This window comes from Salvia hispanica, chromosome 5 (assembly GCF_029641045.1).
Source record: "Salvia hispanica isolate PSC_SH4W2 chromosome 5, Shi_PSC_v1, whole genome shotgun sequence".
Taxonomy (NCBI): Eukaryota; Viridiplantae; Streptophyta; class Magnoliopsida; order Lamiales; family Lamiaceae; genus Salvia; species Salvia hispanica.
This window is the reverse complement of record NC_142696.1, coordinates 17,364,411-17,379,082: the sequence shown is the minus strand read 5'-3', so window position 1 is coordinate 17,379,082 and position 14,672 is coordinate 17,364,411. Positions and strand designations below refer to the sequence as shown.

General features: G+C 37.3%; 1 protein-coding gene and 1 pseudogene across 2 annotated transcripts; both read left to right on the top strand.

Moving 5' to 3' along the window:
* The first annotated feature begins 930 nt into the window (after positions 1-930).
* On the top strand, positions 931-10,148 carry LOC125187558 (PH, RCC1 and FYVE domains-containing protein 1-like; annotated as a pseudogene). Its single transcript, XR_016130458.1, has 9 exons — positions 931-1,343; positions 2,728-2,814; positions 3,794-3,894; positions 4,459-4,528; positions 4,633-4,827; positions 4,968-7,100; positions 7,873-8,019; positions 8,945-9,324; positions 9,639-10,148. The product of XR_016130458.1 is annotated as a PH, RCC1 and FYVE domains-containing protein 1-like (transcript).
* A 1,078-nt stretch (positions 10,149-11,226) lies between these two features.
* On the top strand, positions 11,227-13,453 carry LOC125190689 (protein PATRONUS 2). Its single transcript, XM_089058592.1, is given in 7 exon segments — positions 11,227-11,426; positions 11,496-11,578; positions 11,901-11,982; positions 12,171-12,305; positions 12,308-12,499; positions 12,988-13,019; positions 13,112-13,453. Coding segments are annotated over 5 exon segments (582 nt in total). The 5' UTR covers positions 11,227-11,426; positions 11,496-11,578; positions 11,901-11,954; the 3' UTR covers positions 13,307-13,453.
* Positions 13,454-14,672: the final 1,219 nt, after the last annotated feature.

Sequence of the window (14,672 nt, the reverse complement as noted above, 5' to 3'; positions counted from 1 at the left end):
TGCACAAAAATTGAAATTTTTTGTTAAATAGATATAGATTAATTAAAGATAAAACAAAATAGAATAGAGAATAAAGTATGAGAGATAAAATAGAAGTGATTTGATGCTATTTTGTAAAACTGAAAAAAAGAATACGACTCAACTTAGTTGAAATATCCATAAAAGAATACAACTCAACTTAGATGGAACGAAATGTTATATGCTCTAAAGCTAGTAAATACTTACTCAAAAAGTCAATCTATCTATCTATCTCTCTATACATATATAAAAAGAGAGATTTGGAGAAATATAAAAAAATAATATAAAAAAATAATAACAACGACAAATATATCGGTTACAGAGACTTTTAATTAAATATATTCATATCACCACCAAACGGTATATAAACGGGCACGTACATACACACATTCTTACCAAAAATAAAAAATGAGCATCCAATTCCCACGTCATCCTCTTCATTCCATAATTTGAATTCTAAATGCAGATAATTGGAATTCCAACTAGTTATAAAATTGAACACTTTCACACACTGGAGACATCAACACACTCTCTAATTTTTTCAAATTCAATTCTACATCAATTACATCATTTTTATCAAACAAAAAAATTTAGAATTAAATTGAATTATTTCGAATTCCAATTCAAATTCAATTTTAATTTCAAATTCACGCAAAGAACATGAGTCTAGATAGTCATAAAATTATACATGGAGCACTATATTTTACTTAAAGTAAATAATGAATGCCACGTCAAGGTTTATTAACCAAGTATGAGTCAAATTATCCCAAAAATTGCTTCATCCACTTTCTTCACACACAATGCATAAAGAAAAAAGAAAAAAGAAAAAAGAAAAAATAAAAAAGAAAAAATGAAAAATGAAAAATGAAAAATGGAAAAGGAATTCCACAAGTCCACAATTCCCCCCCCCCCCCCCTCTCTCTTTCTCTCTCTCCACAGAATAGCTTTGTTACACAGTCGAGCTACTCAGCTCGCCTTCTCCTGATCTCCTCTCTTCTCTCACTACTCGCATCTCCGCCTTTCGCGGCTCTCCGTCGATTATTTCACTACTTCATTCTCCCACTCTCCTACTAAATCAAGTTTGCTCCGCAATTGGCGGCCTCCGCACTTGTTCCGCTGCAATTCGCGCGGCTACTCTGCTCCCGACGCCGTGCAGTTGACTGGCAGTGGACTATTTTATGAGTGTGGGTAGTGTATGGGGGGTTTCCACTTAGGGTTTGTTCTGGAAATCGGAATCTTTTGTTTTCATGTCACGCGCCGCCGATAGGATGAGCAGCTCCGACGTCAGCAGAGTTGGTGGACCAATCGAGAGGGATATCGAACAAGTATAAATTTACTGGCTTGCTGTTGCTTTTTGCTTTCTATGAGCGTTTTTAACTCTCGGATTGTACGATTCAGCTCTAGTAATTTCTCTGTTGCTTCGTGATTTCTATTAAATTAGGTATTGTCACATTCTGATGCATTTCGTGGTATGGTTTAGACCTTTTTTGACATCTCTTGGAGCAATTGAACAAATTTTCCTTCTTATGCATCTGTTTTTGTAAATTTGTCTAATGCGTTATGCAAATACACTGATAGCTAAAGTTACTCTATGCAGAAAATGGTTCATTCGCCGCTTGTCGTGACTGGTTATTTGGTTTAACTGAGTATTTCTTTCCTAAGTAGATCACCAGACTTTTAAACTAGCATTGTTATGTGGAAGCATGCTCTTGAAGTGAGAATCAGTAAGCTATAACTATAAGAAAATTCTGAGGCTTTTCTTTGAACACTTCAATGTTTGTAAAACCCAAGCATCAAATCTTGAAAAATCTATAGACTGGACTTTTGAAATTTTCTGATAATTTCTTTAAGATTAAATAAGTTTTCTTGATTATTTTCCTCATGTGTATGCCAAACATTATGTAAATCTGACTCTTGGCAGTCCCATGATTGCTTTGCTGGGTAGTGGCCTTATCAGTTTTCACCACATTGCTTTCAAAATTCAAACTATACTTATATTTGTATTTCTGGTCTGTCTCATATACATTTATAGCTCATCCAAATTAAAGATAAATTGGTTAATGTTGCCAAACATGCAAAACATGGAAGATGACTCATTAGACCAAGTTAAAAGATGACGATAGTCTTTGTGTTGACCTCATTCATATCTCTCGGCCTATTTTTGTTGCAAATTGTGCAGCAGCAGTTCCTTTTCTGGATACATGAATTAGTAGTTTAGTACTATCTTCATGAATCTGAATAGCTCCTAGTGAAGTCTCAATTGATTTAATACTTCATATGATGAAGTGATTGCTCAAATATTCCGTTCCTTAAAAATTCCTAACAACTCAAAGATGTTTTTTTTGTTTTCTTGGTACTCAATCATCATGTTCTTCTAACGGGAATTATTCTTTTAGTTGTGGTTGCTCGAGGCTTGAAAAGTAGAACTTAGATGTGCAGATATGCTGCATTGACATTTAATTTGACCTAGGAGTTTTTCATTTCTTAGTTTAAGGATTTGTTCTTTAGATTCCTTAGTTTCTGTATATTTTTCTGGAACTATACAAAATCAGTTATCTTGCTATTTCATTTCTCGTATCCAACTGGCTGCATATTTATTTTCATAAGCTTCGTTTCTGTGTAAACCATGCTGGCTGTGCAATAGCCTTTGTTTCTGTGTAAACCATGCTGGCTATGCTAATCTTTTGAAATATGCTGAATTTTTTACAGGCTATCACAGCTCTAACGAAAGGTGCATACTTACTGAAGTATGGAAGAAGAGGGAAACCTAAATTTTGTCCTTTCCGCCTGGCAAATGTAAGCCCATTGGATTTTTAAGATTTCGGCGTTTGGGCTTGTCATTGACACTTCATTTTATGACCTTACAATTAGTTGCAAATGCAATTATTTTCAATAGTCTTCAGTTTTTTTATTTATATATTTTACTCTCTTTAAATATAATAATAATAAGTTTTTTAAGTTTCATGAATCCATGTGTATTTTTTGATGGTTGTGTACTTCAAGGCCAACTATACACTGTAGCAGTTGATTGATATTCCAGTTTGCCACACAATCTCTTGACTTATATCATGCATGAAATATTGATGGGTGAAAGTGAGCATTGATTTATGATTGTTTTTACTGGTATAATTTGATATACTAGCAATAACTTAGAAAGGAAAAATAATACTAAGAAACAAAATTAAATAATAATAGAAGGGAACAAAGAAATATGTTATGATCGTGGAACCTTTATGTCCATTTTAAGATTTTGTAATTTTTATGCTGTGTATTTACTGTCTTAGATTAAGCCTCAAATTTCATTGTCGATTCATGTGATCAAAACTAGGTGTAGGCAGTAGGCTGATAAATAACTCCTTTATAAGTGATACATGATATGTTCTGATCTCCTATTTCTTCCTCTAGTAAGGGAGCTGGAATGGACAGCTAGGGCTTTAGTTTTGTTTTTAGACTTGAGTTGGATGGTGAAAGAAGCACTTTATCACAAACTTTTATTACCTTTATATCAATGAAAGTTTTGATAAGCCTTTCTTACTGTCTTGGAAGGTTCTTTTCATTTGTGTAATCTGATGAGCACAATCAAATATGAGCATACGATAGCCTGATCATACAGAAGTGTTGATCACATTTGGCTTGATTGTTGAACCATGGCACAATATTTTATTATATAAATAATGGTTTGGCTGTTTATAATTACTTCACTTGTAACATGCTATTTGTGTTCTGGCGTTTCTCGATGACAAAATATTTAACTCGTGCATCTGTTTTATTTCAGGATGGATCTGTCCTCATATGGTTTTCGGGGAAAGAGGAGAAACACCTTAAACTTAGTCATGTCTCCAGAATTATATCAGGACAACGGACTGTGAGTTTCCTATTGGACACCTATTCAATGATTATGCACAATAAGATTTCATGTTATACCTATGATTTACTTTTATGGTTCATCATGTCATTTAGCCCCTGCAGACTCATATGTCAAATAATGCTGCAAATCTGACACGACCACAGGATACTCTAGTCTGTGGTCCCTCAGCCTGTTAGAGTCAAAACAGATCTTTGGGACTAGTGTTTACTGTTTATTGTCTTTAAATTATTGATGTAGTAGTTTTGTAGGACTATTTCTCATTGCTGGGCTAATCAAACCTTTCAACCACCTTTTTCTTAGTTATATTTGGGGTATCCTTATGTATCTTTTAGAGATAAAGTGACAAACTGGATCATTTAATCTTAAACTTAGTCTTTGGAGATTTACTATCTTTTAGAGATAAAGTGACAAACTGGATCATTTAATCTTAAACTTAGTCTTTGGAGATTTACGCTATCTCAGTATGAAGTTATTCTTTGATTTGTGTAGAGTGTGCTCAGGTAATTTGTGGAATCATGGTCCTGTTATAGATCTCTGGATACATGCCTGAATCGCCTTTCTTTTATTCTGACGAGGTACCCACGACCTGAGAAAGAATATCAATCCTTTTCTCTTATATACAATGACAGATCACTTGATTTGGTAAGGTTCTGTTTGCGATCCCCAAGTTCTTTTGAAAATACTATATTTGGGCCATCAATCTTTCACTGATAATTTAATATGCACTTTGTCCTCTTCTTTTGTAGATATGCAAGGACAAGGAGGAAGCCGAAGTCTGGTTTAGTGGCCTTAAGACATTGATTTCACGAGGTCACCAGCGTAAGTGGTGAACAGAATCCAGGAGTGATGGAATCTCTTCTGGAGCTACTAGTCCTAGAACATACACTAGAAGAAGTTCGCCGCTGCACTCCCCCTTTGATAGTGGTGATATCTTGCAGAAGGTGTAGTGTTTTTACTATAACCTTATTTCATCCTCTTTTCTGATTTATGGTCTAGACATCTGTTATGCTCTTCACTCTCTTTTTTCCTTTCCTTTTTTGCCCTTTTTAAAGTAAACTTTTGTGACTTGAAATCTTAGCAGGATGGTGGTGATCAACTTCGTCTCCACAGCCCTTATGAGAGTCCTCCCAAAAAATGGTCTGGATAAGGTATTTTCTGATGCCATAATGTATGCTGTACCTCCAAAGGGTTTCTTCCCCTCAGATTCTGCTAGTGCTTCGGTGCATTCTGTGTCTTCTGGAGGCTCTGATGGCATACATGGTCACATGAAAGGAATGGGGGTAGACGCCTTCCGCGTGAACCTTTCTAGTGCTGTAAGCTCATCAAGTCAAGGTTCTGGTCATGATGATGGTGACGCCCTGGGTGATGTTTTCATTTGGGGAGAAGGCACTGGGGATGGAATTATTGGCGGTGGGCCACACAGAGTTGGGAGTAGTCTTGTAGCGAAAATGGATGCATTATTGCCGAAGGCGTTGGAGTCTGCAGTTGTATTAGATGTTCAGAACATAGCTTGTGGTGGACGACATGCTGCCATTATGACCAAGCAGGGAGAGATATTCTCTTGGGGTGAGGAATAGGAGGCAGGCTTGGCCACGGTGTAGATGCTGATGTCTTGCATCCGAAGCTAATTGATGGGCTCAGCAATACAAATATTGAGCTTGTTGCATGTGGTGAATATCATTCTTGTGCTGTTACACTTTCAGGAGATTTGTACACTTGGGGTGATGGTCATTTCGGCCTTCTAGGTCATGGAAATGAAGTTAGCCATTGGGTGCCAAAAAGAGTAAATGGGCCACTGGAGGGAATACATGTTTCTTCAATCTCATGTGGGCCTTGGCATACAGCTGTTGTGACTTCTGCTGGGCAGTTGTTTACTTTCGGTGATGGAACTTTTGCGGTTCTTGGTCATGGAGATCGTGCAAGTATCTCAAAGCCACGAGAAGTGGAATCTCTGAAGGGACTACGCACTGTAAGAGCAGCGTGTGGTGTTTGGCATACTGCTGCAGTTGTTGAAGTTATGGTTGGAAGCTCAAGTTCCAGTAACTGTTCTTCAGGAAAGCTTTTTACATGGGGTGACGGCGACAAAGGTCGACTTGGACATGGTGATAAGGAATCAAAACTTGTTCCTACCTGTGTTGCTGCTCTTGTAGAACCTAATTTTTGCCAAGTTGCTTGTGGGCACAGTATGACCGTGGCTCTTACAACCTCAGGACATGTATATGCCATGGGGAGTCCAGTTTATGGACAGCTGGGAAACCCTCAAGCTGATGGGAAGCTCCCATGTCGTGTTGAGGGAAGACTCGGGAAGAGTTTTGTTGAGGAGATAGCTTGTGGTGCTTATCATGTGGCTGTGTTGACCTCAAGAACTGAAGTTTATACATGGGGAAAGGGAGCAAACGGTAGGTTGGGTCATGGGGATACAAACGACCAAAATTTTCCAACTCTGGTTGAAGCTCTAAAAGACAAGCAAGTAAAGAGTATTGCTTGTGGTACTAATTTCACTGCAGCTATCTGTCTTCATAAATGGGTTTCAGGAGACGATCAGTCCATGTGTTCTGGCTGCCGCCTGCCATTTAACTTCAAAAGGAAGCGTCACAACTGTTACAACTGTGGCCTTGTTTTTTGTCATTCATGCAGCAGCAAGAAGTCACTCAGGGCTTCTATGGTACCAAATCCAAATAAACCGTATCGTGTTTGTGATAATTGCTTCAGTAAATTGAGAAAGGCTATTGAAATTGATACTTCATCTCAGTCATCAATAAGTAGAAGAGCAAGAATGAATCCGGGAATAAACGATACAAAAGATAAAGATGAGAAATTGGATACAAGATCCCGCCCCAATCTAGCTAGGTTTGCTTCTATGGAACCTTTGAAACAAGGGGAGAGTCTATCCTCTAAAAGAAACAAAAAGCTTGAATTCAATAGCAGTCGTGTATCACCAATCCCAAATGGAAACTCCCAATGGGGGGCTCTTAATATCTCAAAATCTTTCAATCCTGCTTTTGGTTCATCCAAAAAATTCTTCTCAGCTTCAGTTCCTGGTTCGAGGATTGTTTCTCGAGCAACATCACCAATATCATGACGTGCCAGTCCTCCTCGCTCTACCACACCAACCCCTACACTAGGAGGACTTACATCACCTAAGATTGTTCTGGATGAGGCAAAGACAAATCATGATAACCTCAGCCAAGAAGTTATCAAATTAAGAGCACAGGCAAGTTCTATGCAATTGGTTCCATGTTATTGCTACTTCTTTTTACATATACTTCTTTGTGGTGCTCATTACATGCACATTTTCGTGTTTATCTCATCGCATTAAACTCTTCTGTGGGTTGGAGATGAACCTATGGGTTACAGGGTGGACAAGTTTTTCATCTTACCTTAATAAGCTAAAGTGCACAGCCTCACTCTCTCCGGTTATCTTAGATAAGTGATGGTGCTGAATACGAGGCCCGTTACTAAACTGAGACTTACATACTGCAATCTTTTCAGTTTCTCTCGTGATAAATGTTTATGACAAACTTTTACTTTTCTCTTAAATCACTAACCTGTATTCTACTTTCTACATTAATTAATTTAAAGTCCATGGAGATTGATGGAGATCGCTTTTACTCGTATTGAACAGGGCATACACCCTGAAGATTGATGGATTTTCTTCAATAATTCATTTTTTTTCTCGTGTTGTGCTGCAACTGCTATAATTGAAGTTCATTTTTGAAATTATTGTTCCGAGGAACGTGTTACTACTTCTTTACCTCCACAACATAGATCTCTTTTAGCGGATAAGCAAAGCTCGTTTGAATGATTTCTGCTTTTTATTCTTGTGATCAAGGAAAGTTATTTCTTTCTTTTAGGTGGGTATGCTCTCAGTTAAATATATTGTGGTGCTCTATTTAATGTGCAGCTGCCAGATATAAAAGCTTTCATGTGTATTGACTATATAGCCCTCTGAGTCTCAGATTGTATTCAAATATTTTTCTGTGCAGGTAGAAAGTCTCACTCGGAAGGCTCAACTTCAGGAAGTAGAGCTAGAAAGAACAACTACACAGCTGAAGGAGGCAATAGCAATTGCAGGGGAAGAGACTGCAAAGTGCAAAGCTGCAAAAGAAGTCATAAAATCACTTACTGCTCAAGTAAGAAAAATAATTCTGTATAAAATTCTAGATAACAATTTATATGTTTGCTGGTCTGTATTTTCTGTAAGAAATTGCATCTGTTTCCTTTTTTTGATATGTGGTTCTTACATCCTTTGTACACTACTAATTGATGTGAGGGGGGATACCCAAATGTTCCGGAGATGGCATGACATATCAGGAACAAACAATCCTAGTAGTATTTTTAATATGGAGTTCCATAGGTTTTCATAGCTGTTCATATATATAATATACATGTATATTGGCTTTCACAGATCTGAATCCCACATATCCAAGAACACTATAACTGCTATTACTTCATTCTTTTACATTGTTCCTTTATACTTTCAGCCCTCACACTTGTACATTGTCACCTACCTGGAAGAACTACATACCTCTCTGTTGCCCTCTCTGCTCTTATCTAACTGTGGGTCAAGATCCAGACTTCAACTCCCTTTTAGCTTGTAGCAAGATACATTACCATATTGCTTGACGAAATATTCTCACTTTAAATTAGTAGAGATCCCTGATCCAAAGTTGCCCTTCACTGTTAACGATATTTGTTTGCTGTCTAGTGTTGGAGCTAATTAAATGGCTTTTTCTAGTTACTTCAATAGCCTCTGGAATCTGGTTCACATAATCCTGCTAGATGGATGAAAGTCTGGTTAAGTTCTCATTGATAATAAATGGTCTAGGTTCTAATGAGAATATTTGCTTTATTGGTCTCTTCAAATTTTCTTTCATATCTGTTACTATGAGCTTTATTCTTTGCTATAGATTTATTTATATTGACATTGTATAAAATGGGGAAAACAGGGGGAATGAAGAGAACAAAGAACTATACTAGGATTTCATATGCTGCTAGAATAACTTCTTTGACTGATTTGTGTAGTTTTCATAGTTGATTGTATTTTCTTTCATGCAGCTGAAGGAAATGGCTGAAAGACTTCCTGTGGGTTCTACCAGAAGCAGCAAATCTCCGCCCTTCATTCCACTTGTTGCCCCTTCAATACCTAATGATGTTTTAAATGCCTCCATCGATCGAGTGAATGGTCAAACGAATTTCTTGGATCAGGAGTCAAACGAGCCAAACAACCCATTGCTGACAAATGGGTCTAGTACTGCAAGTAATCGCAGTTTGGGTCACAGCAGACCAGCTCATACAGATGTAACAAGAAATGGTAATAGAACAAAAGAAAGTGATACTCGTAGCGAAAATGAGTGGGTTGAGCAAGATGAGCTAGGTGTTTATATCACTCTTACCTCCTTACCTGGAGGGCTCAAAGACCTGAAGCGAGTTCGTTTCAGGAACGGTACATTCAGCCATACAATACCTTCTAATTAACGTTTAACCTTCCTAGTATGTCCGGTATAGCTGCACCACCATTGCGTAGTCTGAAGTGAAGTGACACCATTTTTTTTATTTCCTCTGCTTATGGCCCATGGTTTAAAATGTATAGTAATTTTGAGTTCAATATCCTCTGGTTTTTGGTTATAGTATAAATTATAAACTGTCTCGGTGTCTGTTATTTTAAGAAGTGAAATGATTAGTTTAGGCTAATAAGTTGAAAAATACAAAGCTTGGGGAAATTCTTCTTGATTATGAAAATGTTTGAATGCAGCCGGAAGCGATTTAGTGAGAAGCAAGCGGAAACATGGTGGGCAGAGAACCGAGCAAGAGTATACGAACGATACAATGTGCGGATGGTTGACAAGTCAAGTGTTGGCATAGCTAGTGAGGACTTGGGACATTAACAGTGCACCTTGTGTATGTATATGGATTTTTTTCTTTTTGCTGTTGTCGGTTCTGCCCTCAGTCTCTTGCTTCAGTTACAAGAGTTACAGTGATGTTTGGAGGGTAGGGGAGGAAAGCTGTCTAATCTTGGTGTCTTGGTTTTATCTCTTCTTTTTTAGGGGGTTTTAACCTCTTCTAATATTCTTCTTGATGTTGACAGTGGTTTATCAATTTTTTCCCCAGAAGAGCGTTGCGTGGGGTTTGACGCTTGAGGGTGAGAAATTTGTAAATTCTTGGTAGGGTGGTGGCTCTATTTGTGAGCACTTATTTCCCTTCCCTTCCCATGTATATTCTATTAACCAAATTCCTATCTACACAATCATTTCTACTGCTATTTCTCTTCTCTATTATGTATCTCTTCTGTTTGTTTTTACTGTTTCTTTGAGTTTTACTTTGATCATGTCTTACTTGTTTTGTGTCACATGAGGATTGCAGTTGAATTTTGCCTAGCTCTCTCTCAAACTTTTTGATGACATCACTATCATTTTACTCCCATGGCCATACACACAAACTAGTGGTGATCTGAAACAAGATATGTAATGAACGCAAGTTATGTAAATATTCTGGTATTAAAGTAAAAGATCAAACTGAAAACTAGACAAAGTTGAATGTCAGAAAGAAAGATTTGATAACAGCTCGATGGGAAAGGCGGTTAAAATAGCATCACAAAGGCATAATCTGTGTCTGTGACCAATTCTACAAAGATTACAATTTGGAAACTATAATTTTACAGTGAAAATAGGATTTTGGTTCACGAAAGGTATATTGAGCTAAGGCCTGTTTTTGTTATAAAAAATTAGGTGTAGCAAATTATGCGAGCCGAGTCATTATCGGTTTAATCTGATAACCCCGCGGCAAAGCTAAGAAATTATCTTCGGAGGGCAAAGAATATATATGGGGAAATGGAACTATCAACCCAGACACGACCCACACCAAACACAAACTCGTTATCGACATGATATAATGTGTTGACATGACACGATAATAACACTTACCCAAACCTGATTTACATGATAAAAATTCGATTTGAACCTGATTTACAAAAACATACTATAAAATACTCCCTCCGCCCCCTAAAAATAGAAACTTTTAAAATGACACGAGTTTTATGTAAAATTGATAAAGTAAGAGAAAGAAAGAAAAGTGTCTTAGTGGAAAATGGGTCCCCACCACATTAGAGAGAAAGAAATTTTCTTAAATAATTTTTTTTTATTTTTACTTTTTAGAGGACGAAGGAAGTAAAACTAAAGCATGGAGTTTTTTTAAAATAAATAAATAATAATATTATTTTGTAACGGTCTACCTAGACCCAATAGAATCCAAATCGAACCCAGCTTGAAATTATTGAGTTCTTAACGGTTCAATCCGATAATGACATGAATTCAATAACTCTCGACCTAAATCCATTAATTCCGTGGGTTTACATATCATATTTTTATGTCAGTGACGAAATTGCTAGCTCTATAAAACTCATCAATGGCCAGGACAAGGTCCATGCCAGGCCCAGCGAAGAGTAATCAATAACCATTTCAATGGCATCATCTTCCCGCCCATTCCTCCTCTCTCTCTCTCTCTCACGCGATTTTCATCGAATTCATTCCAGAAACATCAGGTGCACTTTTGCGTTCCGATTTCCATCTATCGACTGATAAACTTCTTTACTGTTTTTTTGTTTTCGTAGTTTGGGATTTTGACTTCTAAATCAGCACAAATGCCCTTGGGAGTTTTACTGATTTATTTTGAAGCTGCGACCTATCTCATGTGGTGAACCTCGACTGAATTTTCACATATCATTTTCATTGTGAGTGTGAAATTAGATTAGCAAACGAAGGAATTCAAAAGGCTGTGATTTTTCGTGCTGTAAAAAGAATGGAGAAATTGGATCAATTGTTTCCCTTGAAAAAAAATCCGAAACGCCTTAGCCGAGATTTCCTTTTTCTATGCTCCTGATTTCGTGTTGAAAGGCTTTTCATATTGATAATTTTGAATTGTGAGAGGTTGACAATGTTATCTAACATTCTGATGTTTCTTTGTCAGATTGATTTGTGTATGTTTTTTCATTTAATAATATTTTGTGTGTTTGCAGTGTGTTGAAGAAATATGGAAAGGCCTCTCACTCTAAAACCGTTGAGCATCCAAGATGAAAATTCTGTCATCCACCGTAAAAGGTAATAATAGTTCATCTTCTGTACTGCATTGTTTTTACCTCATTGCATATTTGGCCTATCTTTTAGTTGTAGGCTCCGCTTTGCTTAATTTCAAGCACACTCATGCTTCATAAGCGATAGTATTCGGTATACAGAGCTTAGTATTTTTGTGTACTCTTTGTGTAAACTATACTGATTTCGTTTTGTAGAAGTCACTGCTAATGGCAAATCAAAGACATCCAGACCATTGTCAAAGACGGGTGGATTTGCACGCGAGAGTCGTAAAGCTCTGAATGACATTACTAATAAGTCGTCTATTCATCGTGAGACAACCTCACAGAGTAAATGAGAATTGGATTTTCGAACCAGAAAGTTTTTGAGTGTGAGGCACTGTCCAAGAAAAAGATTTCAGTAAATGAGAATCTTAATGTTGCGGAAGAAGGTTTCTTGCACGACCACAGGAAGTGCATTGATGCACAAAAAGCTACTGCAGCAGCATCAGAGCTTAATTTCATGGACACAGTTCTTCCTGGACATGGTAACCTGTTCAAACTCATAATACTTGGTTAATGTCAATGTCACATTCACTTCATCTTTCATCTTGGTTAGGTATAACACAAACCTTCCTCTCTTGTTGAAAGACTGTCTTCTAGTTATATATGATTCTTCAAAAAGCATGTCAACTTGAAAGCTATTCAATTGCTCTTCATCAATAAGACAGTAGTAAAGTTGTCTCTATACTATAGGTACTTCTTGAAAGAAAAAAAATGAAATATCTTGTTTCCCTCATCTCTGGCCGTTCATCCGGAGGTAATGACAGCATTTTGCACCTAAACTGATCTTTGAATAAATTCTCAAAACCAAGTGTGTCTATTCTCAGAGTGCTAGTAGTATTGTTTTGGAGGTGGTACATGTCATATTTTGTGCTTACTGTCATAGCACTATGATCTCAAGCCATACCAATCTTGTAAAGTTCTGCACATTCATTGATTTCCTGGCCTTTTTCTGTTGGGTGAGATGATGCAGGTTCGACAGACGTGATAATGGAACAGACAAAGGTATGCACCTTGCTGTGATTCAGTTGCATTAAGCATATATAGGAATTGGATAGACAGATGTTGAGATATGTCGTGCTTATATCTTCTTGTAGGGTGATCGAGATCTTGACAACTGCTATCCCAAATTGGAAGAGTTATCCATGCTAGAGTTTTCTGATTGGTTCAAGCCTTGTTGGAAGTCTCCTCCTTCACCACTCCATCAGGAGTGTCCTCTGTCCTGTCCTTCTGTATTAGAGTTTGAGGCAGTTGAATTAGTGCTCAAGGAAGGCGAAGACGATGATATCTAAGAGTGTGGCAACATAAAATGCATTTTGCCTAAGAAAATCAAACTTACTGTCAAGTAAAATGCTGATAGTTTTTTTTATCAGTTTTTCAACTGCTAACCTTGTAATTTGTTGGGCCAAACTACTATTCATATTGGATGTTTTAGTTTAGTTTTGGTGTGATGAGATAAAAGACTTGGATTCAGTGCTTGTGTACTCGTGGATGTTGGATTATGAATATGGCTCAGGTCACAACGGTGACTTCACTAGGCCAAGGACCTCCCCACTCACTTCTACCACAAGTCACAAAGAGAGAATCAATTGAAAGGACTCAGGGACCAGAAACCTCAGTTTCACTGAGTACACAACTGATGTAGCCTCCTCACACAAGGATCAACACCAAACTCTTGGATCACAACTCAGCAACACACGAACCTCCAAGAAACCTCCAGTCACCACCAAATCCAACACAGAAGTTGGACTATACCCTAGATCTGAGAAGGAATACACTGCGTCTCACTTCACTCAAGATCTGAACCGATGAACTTCTTTAGAACCAAGTATCAACGGTGAGAACAAAAGACTGGAGAAGATAGTCGGCGAACAAGGCCGGAATCTAGAGAGAGGTTAGAGAGAAGGCAGAGCAAAGGCGCACGAGAGAGAGAGTTCTGGTGAATGAATGGTGTAACCGAAGAGTCAGTAGACTCATAACAAACACACACATTAATCCAACGGCTCAGAAGCACGATCCTTGTGGAGCTGCTACGTGGCATGCATCTGTGCCATCAAATAAGTAACAGGCCTGCAAAACCGGGCTGGACTTATTATCAGTATTGGGCCACATATTAATTAAATAAGCAAGCCCAACACAATTAATATATAGGTCCAAAACACAAATAGTCCACACAATATTCAACAGAATTTAATGTGAAACATTTTGTTTAAATGATATAGATACCCCTTCATTTGCTTGTAATAATAAATAGAAGAACGCTCACCATTGAGTCATTTGTATTCGTCCATCCATTTTGTGTCGTAATTTAGGTTATGCACATTTCTGTGGTGGTTCGGAATGATCATCATTGAGTCAGATTTACGATCTCTATTTTTATTGATTTCCTGTTTAATAATTTCTCTAGTTACATATCTAATTTTATCCAATCATTTTTATTGATTTACTGCTCTTTAAGTACTGAAGTTTCTAAGTTCTATCTTTCTTTGTTATATTTATATATTTGTGCAATGATAATTGGGGAAATTGCTAACTATGTGGCATATTCTTAAGTATATGCATTTGCCCCTGCTTTGGAAAAAAGAAGCAAATGGAAACGAATCGAAAACTTAGGTAGTGAAATGCAAAATACAATAACTATAAAGACAACTCCTTCAA